This window comes from Brachyhypopomus gauderio, chromosome 6, assembly GCF_052324685.1.
Source record: "Brachyhypopomus gauderio isolate BG-103 chromosome 6, BGAUD_0.2, whole genome shotgun sequence".
Lineage (NCBI taxonomy): Eukaryota > Metazoa > Chordata > Actinopteri > Gymnotiformes > Hypopomidae > Brachyhypopomus > Brachyhypopomus gauderio.
In genome coordinates, this window is record NC_135216.1 from 2,248,618 (window position 1) to 2,260,762 (window position 12,145).

The 12,145-nt window shown below is 47.0% G+C and overlaps 1 protein-coding gene across 9 annotated transcripts in view; it reads left to right on the top strand.

Moving 5' to 3' along the window:
* The window catches only part of celf3a (cugbp, Elav-like family member 3a), a 96,718-nt gene that overhangs the window by 65,095 nt on the left and 19,478 nt on the right, over positions 1–12,145 (top strand). For 2 of the 9 annotated variants that reach the window (XR_013131695.1, XM_077008116.1), the window contains exons 2-5: positions 6,021–6,125; positions 9,839–10,415; positions 10,867–11,106; positions 11,714–11,796. Coding sequence is in view for 4 of the 9 variants with exons in the window: in XM_077008116.1 (XP_076864231.1) it covers positions 10,962–11,106; positions 11,714–11,796 (228 nt within the window). In the remaining 5 variants the exon portion in view is untranslated. Of the gene's footprint in view, positions 1–1,985; positions 2,209–6,020; positions 6,126–9,838; positions 10,416–10,866; positions 11,107–11,713; positions 11,797–12,145 lie in introns of those variants that run through there. The other 7 variants (XM_077008117.1, XM_077008118.1, XR_013131693.1 and 4 more) reach the window with 7 other exon arrangements.

Here is a 12,145-nt window from a genome sequence, read left to right on the forward strand (position 1 = left end):
CATACACACACGTGTGTGTGTGTATGTATATATATATATATATATATATATATATATATATATATATATATATATATATATATATATATATATATATATATATATATATAAATATATAAATTTTACCTTATCACAGTCTGTGTGTGTGTGTGTGTGTGTGTGTATATATATATATATATATATATATATATATATATATACACACACACACACAGACTGTGATAAAGTAAAATTTAGCAGCCTGTCTTAACAGTTCAGAGTTAATAGGGTTTACAGCAACAGCACAGATGTATAGTTGCAAGAAAGTTTTATAACCCTCAGAAATGACCTGGATTTAATGCATAAATGGCTTTTCACATGATCTGATCATTTTCTTAAGATGAAAGAAGTTGTGATGCAGTGTTAGATTTTTTTTTATTGTTTCTGAATCCATACACTGAAGTAGCTAGTAAAGTTTCCTATTATTGCATGTTAAGAACATACACAATATGTTTGAAGCTGTGGAAAGACATAAGTTCCTCTTTGGACTTTTAGTAACAATTTAGTGGTGATCCAGGTCCATTTTCTTGCTAACTCTTGTGTCTGAATAATAATATAGCAAGGATCAGGCATTAGTATTGTCCATGGCATTTTCATAGGAGTTAGTTTTTCATGTATTGGAAAACTTGGAACAAGTAATTTAGAAATGAGAAATGTGATGAAACATTGGCCTACAAAATTATACAGGCCAAATGAAATGGAGGAATTACTGCATGTTTGTCCTTTCCAATGTAATGGATCAGTTCTGGTCATGATCCAGTCAAATAAATATAATTAGGTGGCAAGGCTTTTAGAGCAGTTCCTACAGCCAATTATGTGAAGTGTAAGTTAAGTACTGCTGGCTCCAACACATCTCAGGCCAGGTTTTTATAACTTTTTCCACTTCTTTATTTTAAATTTGAACAAACCTTTAGTGATCTAGGTCAGATTGGTGATATAAGAAATGGCAAAGTTGGGCCTTTCTAACAAGCCATGAGGTGTTGGTAAAAATCTTAAAGGACAGAAAACATTGAAGTAGCTTAATGTCAATTTACACCTGAGTTATTACTAATATGTTTTACTGTTACATTCTGTGTTGACCTATTGAAGCTTCAAATAATTATGAGAAGCTAGTGTCTGTGCTTTAAGAACCTTAGCTGTTGACAGGGTACAGTAACGGTGACATGACCTATTGCTGTTAATTCAAAGATGTGTTTGAGTTAAATAATATAGAACAAAATACAGTTCTCGCAAAACATGAATTAAAGATGTTTGTCAAGTATTGATGTTTTAATAATGCTTAATGATATGATGAAAAGGGATGGGAAATGGAAAAAGAAGGGTTGCCCATGAAGTGAGTTGAGATGTTGGATAACATGCTTAGCTGAAACAGACACTGATTGCTTATTCATTCACTTAACAAAATGGGGAAAAAATTAAAGCAGACTCTATTTTAAAGCTGTGCTTTGATCAGACTGTATTATAATCATTTGATTTGAGCTACAGTTATGCAAAGTTTACAATAAAATCAAATAAACAAAAAAAGTTTGCTATAAAAACAAATCTGCTAAAAGGTTTGTGACCTTTGGGATGTGATTGGTCAGAACATCTCTACCTGTATCTGTCATGGTCACAGCTCCGGACCCTTCCCTGTGGGCGTGCCGTTACGTTGTCTGCGTGTCGTTATGTCCATGTATGTACTTCCGTGGGCGTGGGTCGTCTGTGAGCGTGTTCGTGGTATCACCTGTGCCTTGTCCCGAGGTCACGTGGGTCTGTGTAATACACCTATTTAATGTGCGTTCGCGCAGTGTCTTGTGCTCGTCTTTGTCTAAAGTTCATGCCCGTGCAAGCATCGCGTCAGCGTGCTTGCTCCGTTTGTGCTGGACTTTATGTGTTTGTGTCTTATTAAACGTTTAGTGTGCATCGCAAAACGCTCGTTGTGTCTCCTCCTTCCTCTCACACACCAGCGTTACAGATGCCCGGATACGCCAAGCATGCAAAGGGGAAGAAGAAAAGCCAACATCACCACGGTACTTGTGTGCGGCGGCACGATGTCCCCGTCATCGGGCAGACCATGGAGCAGGACCCGTTCTGCGCGTACATGCTCTGCGCGGCGCAGGACGCGGAGGACGCAGAGACGGCGTCCGCCAGACACTTCCGCCAGACCGCGGTACGTGTGTGGAAGGAGAGAGACCCTCCCGCGTCCGTGGAACTGCCAACGGGCAGCTTTGAAAAAGAGGAAGACAGCGCACTGCTTCCGGTCTTCCCCGAGGAGGAGGAAACCGGTGAGCCGTTTCTGGTGGGTGCAGGCGCCTTTGCCCTCAACCCTCCCGAGGATGAGTTCGGGGAAGCGGACTCTCCAAGCGAGGAGGAGGACGAGACCTACCCCCCGTCGGAGTGTTCCGAATCCACCATGGACTACGGTAAGGCGGAGGGAGACGATGAGGAAGACGCTCGCTCTCCGTCCATCTGCTCCGCTCCCACCACGGACTACAGTGAGGGAGAAGAGGACGATGAGACCTACCCCCCGTCGTGTGTTCCGAGTCTACCCTAGACTACGGGGAGGGTGACGAGGACACCAGCTCTCTTCCCTCCAGCCACACGTTCTCCGCAGAGCGACACGATGCGGAGGACGACGTCAGTCCTCCCCCTTCCGTATTCTCGGCTCCTACCGTATACTACGGAGAGGGGGAGGAAGCCAGCCGCCCTCCGTCCGTTTGTTCATTGCCCTTTGGGAGTGAGGTCGAGAGCGAGGGGGTGGACAGCGCCTCGGGACGTTCAGGGAGCACCGTGCACCTCAGGAAGGAGGTTCCTCGGTCCCCCTCAGCGGCGAGCAGCATGGCCTGGTCCCACTGCCCAACCCTGGAGGAACCCATGTCGCTGGGTCGGGGCGTCTCCGAGAGCGAGGAGGAGATGGAGACGTCCGGGGGCGAGGCGAGGGCATCCCCAGGAACGCAGAGAGGTCCTGGCATAGCCTGTGGCCCAAGGTGGGTGCGTCAGGCGCCCTTGGAGCCGCCACGGCCACCAGTCGGCGCGCGGCACAAGGCCAGGACTCCAGTCGCGCCCAGAGGGAGGACCAGAGCTCCTCGAGGGAGGCCACCTGGAGCAAGGCCAGCGGGAGCCCCAAGCAGCACGACGACGCGCGCGCGCAGTCGGTACCCGAAGACCGGAGGGACTCTGCCGCCCGTACCGCCCACACCGCCCGCTGCGTCTGCGTTCCCAGGAGGGACTGCGACGCCGTTTGCGCTTGGGCAGGCAGCCGGAGCGATGCCATGGCTGCCTGTACCCATGTGTTTGTCTATTCCCCTGTGTCTCCCTAATTTCCTTTTCCCGTTTGTTCCTCTTGTGTTCCATGTTCCTGTGTGCGTGTGTGTGCTTGTGCCGTTGTTTAATGTATTCTCCCCTGTCTTCCCAGGGAGGGTGTGCTAGAGCTGTTCGCGGCGGTTCCCGCCGTCGGGGGTGACAGCTCTCGGAGGCTCGTGATCCGGGCGGCTCCGGACCTGCCCGTAGGTGTTGGTTCGGGGCTTTCCAGCTGCGCGGGACGCTCCGGGAGTAGCGAGCCCCTGGCGGAGGGTTCTGTCACGGTGACAGCTCCGGACCCTTCCCTGTGGGCGTGCCGTTACGTTGTCTGCGTGTTATGTCCATGTTTGTACTTCCGTGGGCGTGGGTCGTCTGTGAGCGTGTTCGTGGTATCACATGTGCCTTGTCCCGAGGTCACGTGGGTCTGTGTAATACACCTATTTAATGTGCGTTCGCGCAGTGTCTTGTGCTTGTCTTTGTCTAAAGTTCATGCCCATGCAAGCATCGCGTCAGCGTGCTTGCTCCGTTTGTGCTGGACTTTACGTGTTTGTGTCTTATTAAACGTTTAGTGTGCATCGCAAGACGCTCGTTGTGTCTCCTCCTTCCTCTCACACACCAGCGTCACAGTATCATTGTGACATTGAAGTTCTCCCCGAATTGATGTCCACCATTTTGTGTACAATAACATTTGTCAGTGACATTTAGCTACAGCCTAACTTATAAAGGATTTATTTGCCTTAGCATCTATAATGCATTTCTTTTCCCTAACACTGATAATCTGCAGACCGCTTAATTTGTATTCATATCAAAAAAAGAAAAGGGTTAAATTGAAGAGCAAAAATGTTCATTTTTGTCGCTGTCCCTGGCTCAAATTTAAAATGAAATTTATAGGGCTCTGTAGTGCCAATTTTGATTTGCATTAACCTTTGATGTCAGTAAATTACAGATTATTTATGTGGAGTTAGTATTTAATGTTTTCTTGTAAATACAGGTACATTTTTAAATCAATTTTGTCCAAACTCTGGTGTGGCTATTGATGAGCACTGGCTACTGTGGCCTCTAAACCAGATTATTATTGTTCAAATTGCTTTATTCTTTGCTCAGACGAATGTCGTGTGTGTGTATAAGGATGTTGGTGCAATGTGTCCCTAATAAGCGTGTCACGTGAAAGTAGACTTTTGTGCACTTAGAAACAAAGGCTACCCGTTAACTAGACTGGAGCATTTGAATAAAGCTACTGTTTTTTAATTTTTTATATTTGCCTCAAAATCGGATTATCATCATTGGTTGGTGTACTTCATTTTATTTGACACGTGGCCCTACTGAACGTGCAGTGGTTTTGCCTAGTAGGTTAGTTGATGGCCACTAATGTGTCTGATTTTAAGAAGCACATTAACTAAGCCAACAGTTTAAAAGTTTATTAATTTTTAGAAAAACTCTTAAGATTTTTCAATTTCACACAAATGCCAACACGTACTCACTCTTCCTCCCATTAAACGTGAAGTGTAACTCGCCACTTTGTTACAGTGCAGAACGCGATTTTACTCTAGCAGGCATCACTCCATGTGACTTATTTATTTATTTTACTGCTAGTATTTGCAGATCTTGCTGTACATGGTCGATGCTTATATCGGTCCTAATTAGAGTAGTTTGTGATATTTGTTAGACCAACTTGAGTACCGGGCGTGTGATAAAATGAATTTTCAAAAGTTACTTTTGTGTAAGTGTATAATATGAGAGAATGGCTTTGAGTTAATTGATTTAAACCCGGATGCATTTTGAGGTGGCACGTGGAAATACACTTCCAGCACGTCTAGACATTTATTTAAGATTTTGTGGCATGACTCTTACTATTTCTTCTTACTTATTTTCGTGACTTTAATAAAGATTTATCAACTTCTCTGTCCAATAAAGACGCATCCAAGTCTTCACATTACCACATCAGTGGTTCTTCACACTACCACATCAGTGGTTCTTCACACTACCACGTCAGTGGTTCTTCGCACTACCACGTCAGTGGTTCTTCGCACTACCACGTCAGTGATTCTTCACATTACCACATCAGTGGTTCTTCACACTACCACGTCAGTGATTCTTCACACTACCACGTCAGTGGTTCTTCACACTACCACGTCAGTGGTTCTTCGCACTACCACGTCAGTGGTTCTTCACACTACCACGTCAGTGGTTCTTCACACTACCACGTCAGTGGTTCTTCACACTACCACGTCAGTGGTTCTTCATACTACCACGCACAATGGACATGCGTGATCAAAGAGAAGAGATCAAAGGCATGGAGGAAGGAGTATTCGCATTATTCTTTGCATTTTTATACAATTGCATTAACTGGAATTGCATTATGCTCACATGGTACAATATGTGCATGTTTACTTAAGGACAAATTGGAAAATCTATGAGTTCTCAAATCATGTAATGTTTTACATAATATCTCCAGCTTTTAATTCTTATTGTAGGCATCGGTGTTGATTATATAGGCTTAATTTGTTTAACGGGAAAATAACATACAGTGATAACTTACATGTAATGTTACTGCCTTGTGTGTTTGCTTGATTTTAAGTTCAGTTGTCTGTAATGACAATAGGTTTATGTATTCCCATGTATTTCTCTCCTATCTTAACTTCGTTCTGTCTCCTCCATGTATGTCTACCACATTCATCTTTCCTTTTTCTTTTCACTCCCAGTTGTGCCAGCGAACAATCCTTGCTGGCAAGAAGTGTGTGGTCTGCCTAACAGAGGAGTGTTTAGAGGACACCAAATGGGAGTGATTCACCTACTTGAAATTCAAGGTAACCTGTACAGAAATAGTGATGGGAGGGGGGACTGTTTTGTAAATCCCTTGAGCCTTTCTGTATTATTGTTGTTAATATAACTGTTGTTATTCTGAGTATGAGAGACAGCACTCAGGTGATGTTTTACAGTGTGCTCTTCTCCCCCTTCACACTTCAGTTTAATGTGTTGTGATGTGTTGCTTTTCTGAATTGACTGGTTGACGGCCCACATAAGAAAAGGTTTTCTGATCTGGGGCTTGTTTCTGTTTACATACGGGCAGATCAGAGTAGCTGACTAAACATAGCTTTGGGCTTCCTTGGTTATTCTAGTTTGAATGTATTCCTTGTGGCCTTGGAGTAAGCTTAGCTTTACCTGTGGGGATTGAATGTCCCTGCTATATGCCATAATGTAGATTCTGTTTTCAGGAAGAGGGGTGTGGGTGTGGGGATGTGGGGATGTGGGTTTGTTCTAGGGCATATTGTAAGCGAAGCTGTGTTTATCTACACCAATAAATTGGTCAGTGGAAAGCACCCAGACTGCAATACAAACGTCTGTATTCACATTCACAAATCAAGGATTCGGGGACATTATCTGTAGCATGATGTAGGGTAGGTGGTAGCGTGACGTAGGGGAGGTGGTAGCATGACGTAGGGTAGGTGGTAGCGTGACGTAGGGTAGGTGGTAGCGTGACGTAGGGGAGGTGGTAGCGTGACGTAGGGGAGGTGGTAGCATGACGTAGGGTAGGTGGTAGCGTGACGTAGGGTAGGTGGTAGCGTGACGTAGGGGAGGTGGTAGTGTGACGTAGGGTAGGTGGTAACGTGACGTAGGGTAGGTGGTAGCGTGATGTAGGGTAGGTGGTAGCGTGACGTAGGGTAGGTGGTAGCGTGACGTAGGGTAGGTGGTAGCGTGACGTAGGGGAGGTGGTAGCGTGACGTAGGGGAGGTGGTAGCGTGACGTAGGGGAGGTGGTAGCGTGACGTAGGGGAGGTGGTAGCGTGACGTAGGGTAGGTGGTAGCGTGACGTTGGGGAGGTGGTAGCGTGACGTAGGGTAGGTGGTAGCGTGACGTAGGGGAGGTGGTAGCGTGACGTAGGGTAGGTGGTAGCGTGACGTAGGGGAGGTGGTAGCGTGACGTAGGGTAGGTGGTAGCGTGACGTTGGGGAGGTGGTAGCGTGACGTAGGGTAGGTGGTAGCGTGACGTTGGGGAGGTGGTAGCGTTACGTAGGGGAGGTGGTAGCGTGACGTAGGGGAGGTGGTAGCGTGACGTAGGGTAGGTGGTAGCGTGACGTAGGGGAGGTGGTAGCGTGACGTAGGGTAGGTGGTAGCGTGACGTAGGGGAGGTGGTAGCGTGACGTAGGGGAGGTGGTAGCGTGACGTAGGGTAGGTGGTAGCGTGACGTAGGGGAGGTGGTAGCGTGACGTAGGGGAGGTGGTAGCGTGACGTAGGGTAGGTGGTAGCGTGACGTAGGGGAGGTGGTAGCGTGACGTAGGGAAGGTGGTAGCGTGACGTAGGGAAGGTGGTAGCGTGACGTAGGGTAGGTGGTAGCGTGACGTAGGGGAGGTGGTAGCGTGACGTAGGGGAGGTGGTAGCGTGACGTAGGGTAGGTGGTAGCGTGACGTAGGGTAGGTGGTAGCGTGACGTAGGGTAGGTGGTAGCGTGACGTAGGGGAGGTGGTAGCGTGACGTAGGGTAGGTGGTAGCGTGACGTAGGGGAGGTGGTAGCGTGACGTAGGGGAGGTGGTAGCGTGACGTAGGGGAGGTGGTAGCGTGACGTAGGGGAGGTGGTAGCGTGACGTAGGGGAGGTGGTAGCGTGACGTAGGGTAGGTGGTAGCGTGACGTAGGGGAGGTGGTAGCGTGACGTAGGGGAGGTGGTAGCGTGACGTAGGGGAGGTGGTAGCGTGACGTAGGGTAGGTGGTAGCGTGACGTAGGGGAGGTGGTAGCGTGACGTTGGGGAGGTGGTAGCGTGACGTAGGGTAGGTGGTAGCGTGACGTAGGGGAGGTGGTAGCGTGACGTAGGGGAGGTGGTAGCGTGACGTGGGGGAGGTGGTAGCGTGACGTAGGGTAGGTGGTAGCGTGACGTAGGGGAGGTGGTAGCGTGACGTAGGGTAGGTGGTAGCGTGACGTTGGGGAGGTGGTAGCGTGACGTAGGGTAGGTGGTAGCGTGACGTGGGGGAGGTGGTAGCGTGACGTAGGGTAGGTGGTAGCGTGACGTTGGGGAGGTGGTAGCGTGACGTAGGGGAGGTGGTAGCGTGACGTAGGGGAGGTGGTAGCGTGACGTTGGGGAGGTGGTAGCGTGACGTAAGGGAGGTGGTAGCGTGACGTTGGGGAGGTGGTAGCGTGACGTAGGGTAGGTGGTAGCGTGACGTAGGGTAGGTGGTAGCGTGACGTTGGGGAGGTGGTAGCGTGACGTAGGGGAGGTGGTAGCGTGACGTAGGGGAGGTGGTAGCATGACGTAGGGTAGGTGGTAGCGTGACGTAGGGTAGGTGGTAGCGTGACGTAGGGGAGGTGGTAGCGTGACGTAGGGGAGGTGGTAGCGTGACGTAGGGGAGGTGGTAGCGTGACGTAGGGGAGGTGGTAGCGTGACGTTGGGGAGGTGGTAGCGTGACGTAAGGGAGGTGGTAGCGTGACGTTGGGGAGGTGGTAGCGTGACGTAGGGTAGGTGGTAGCGTGACGTAGGGGATGTAGTTGGATAAGAAGCTTTGTCCTCTATGAATGTCATAATTTAAGAGGATGCACTACTTTACTGATTCACACTTCCTCCTTGCAGACATGCGTCAGTGTCTTTCCAGAAAAGTCAGTTTCTCCCTGTTTTCCATTTTCCCCCTTTCTGTGTTATCTGTGTTTATTCGTGAATATAGGGCTGTAGATCTGTAAGTCATGGACTATTTAGGCTAGTATATGCTAGTCAGTTGCCGTTCATTGAGTAACTGCCAAATGTTGTCACACTCGCTGCCAAGTGTCCAGTGCTCTAAAAGGCAAACGGTTCGTGCTGTTGTTCATCATGCATGTCTTTAAATTCGGGTCGGAAGGTGAGCAACCCGTACGCTTGTTGTATGGACTTTGAGATATGGATAAAACAATACCGGATGTAGGGACATGCAGCGGATTTAAAACGTACCCTTTAAAAAAATTGCATTCACACCTTTAAAACTCCTGCAAGACAACGATCGATTTCTCTGCCCTGCTTTCTACTATTTTGTAATATACGCTAATTCCCTGTAGTACACAAAACACATGATGTTTACATTTTCTTGAAATTCTCTTGGTTACATTGATTTTATTAGTTCTCAGTTCTGCACTGTAGTGTGGGCGGTTTAAGAAGCGCAGTTGCTTCGTAATAAAGCGGCGCGGATTAGTGGCGTTGCGACCGACTACATGATGGTGTGGACAGTTTCAGCACCGCGGCCAGAGCCCTCGAGAACAAAAGGAGGATTAGCGTCCTTGATGTCAGGCACCCTCTGTAATTTACTTTCACACTGGAAAACGAATGTGCGAAGGAAACAAAGCCGTCCAAAATATTTCATTAATACGTTCACCTCTTTGTTAATAAATGACCTACGCTCATTACCAGATTTTCTTTATATTTGTATTTCATGTATCTGTAATCGAAAAGTAATTAAAGCCACTGTAAGACCTGATCAGCATTCAGTGCTTTGTTGCTGTTTACCAGAAGCTATGTACATCTTGAAATGTAAAATACCTTATAACGTTAGAATGAAATGCATTCACAGTGTTTGGTCTGCCTGCGAGTCATCTCTTTTTGGAGGGGAGGGAGGAAATGATGACGCTCCCTTCAGTAGACATCACGGTTTTCCACACCCCCAGGGAGGTTTGGAGATGGACAGGGGGAGACACCGGCTTACGACGTCAAAGCAACGGGATATACAGACCGAGTGCCAAGTCCGTGGATATAATCTGTGGTGAGCTCTGTGCGTTTGCCGTTGATTTAAAAATAGAATTCCAAGAAACGTCGTCCGAGTCTTCGAAGTAAAAGCGCCCCGTTTGGGTGGATGACCTTATCAAAGACTGAATACACGAAAGACACGACCCAGACGGACCAAAGGTGACCGATGCACAGATTTACTTCAAATGCCATTTGGTATCTACACTGTCTGTTTATATATTGAGATACCTCCTTTATGTCAACATCGTTAAACCGGTGGAGGCGACACTGCACGGTTGCAAGAAACTAAATAAACAAACATCCTCCCGGGATTAACAAGACGGAGAGAGAAAGAGAGAGAGAGAGAGAAGAACGAGAAGCAAATTTCGGCTTTTTTCTCAAAAGGAGGGATCGTGTAAGATCATGTAAGATGCTATCACAATTTTAACAGTATAATATTTTCAAACCATATTTTAGGACTTGATTTAGGACGTGTTGCGTTATCGCGTTGAGTCACGACGGCGGTCTGCACACGCTCATTCATGACAAAGAACAAGGTTGACACACGCCTACATGGATCTACACCACATTAAACAAAGAAGCACCGAGGTCAACCTTCCTTGTAAATTTTGATGTAGGCCTGACTTAGATATTGATGTTAGATCAAATTTATATATATAACACAGTACATATTTTATAGAAACGTTGGGAAAATGTATTTTATCCGCACGTATTTATTGTCCCACTCATATTTTTGTAGCCTTCTCTGATTATCACCCTTAACGATCAGCATCATCCGCTTGATTCGAGCTAAAGTTCCGTCGGTCTCGTTCTGTCACGTTTCCTCACTCCTCCGTTTCATCCTTCACTCTTCAGACCTGCTGCCTGCACCGTCGTCTACGCCGCTGACCGACTCCACAGTGCTGAAACCCGGGCGCCCCTGTCGCTCCGTTCCCTAGGTTATCGTCCCAATGAAGGAGCCAGATGCCATAAAGCTCTTTATCGGCCAGATCCCGAGGAATCTGGAAGAAAAGGACCTCAAGCCCATTTTCGAGCAGTTCGGGAAGATCTATGAACTGACTGTGATTAAGGACAAGTACACGGGGATGCACAAAGGTAATTCCACGAGATTGACACGGCACAGAACGGGCAGACTCGAGGGGAGAGGACGCAGACTAGCGTTAGTGTATTCTCTAATGTCGCTATTTCTGTTATCACATCTGTTTTTCTAAATACTGGATCAGCCAACTGTTGTTTTTTAAAAATAAATCCACAGAAGATTGAATTGTTCTTTAATCTTTGTCCTAGAATCTTTGTGAGTCATAACTTTATTGTTATGTCAGATTAAGGATCGTTTTTCAGTTTGGCAGCTTCAGTAACGATCACTTTTTCCAAGAATAGTTTTGTGATGTAGGCTTGTCCAATGTAAATAAGATGGTGAGGAGATCGTTCTTGGTGGAAACATGGTCTCCTCTTTTTGCACTTTCAAACAATAGGGCGAATAGGCATTCAATTCATTTTTCTGACGCATAGAATTACCTGACCACAATCTGGAGGCCTGTTGGATGAGGACTGAGGAGATCGTACACTATGACTTTGCATTTGTTGAGCTTCCTCTCCTGTTTTCCATTGAATTATTTCTGGTCTTTTTGACGTGCCGCTTCAGTCAGTGGTTTTGATATGCGATTCACACTGCAACCCCCACCCCCCCACCCCCCCACAGGATGTGCATTCTTGACGTACTGTGCCAGAGAGTCTGCCTTGAAGGCCCAGAATGCATTGCACGAGCAGAAAACATTGCCAGGGGTAAGTGTGTGCGCAGTGTAAGTATGATGTTGAATAAGTACTGTGAGCTCATGAAATGATTAACAGGCTGGACAAAGCAACAGTCACTATGGTAATGAAACCTTTGAAGCTCAGATTCAGAATGGTCAATTCAGTGGTGTAGCTTAGGGTTGACAAGCACACAGCTTATGAGCACCAAACAGAATATGCCTTATGCTCCTGGTGTGTGTGGAAGGCTTTGCCAACATAGCAGGTCCTAATTAGGCATGTAGGAGGGGCGTAATCCTCGAGACGGCATCTACAATTGTGGCACACGCTCTGAAGTTGTTGATTAGCTAACTTGCTGGGCAATCTGTTCTGTGCATTGAAA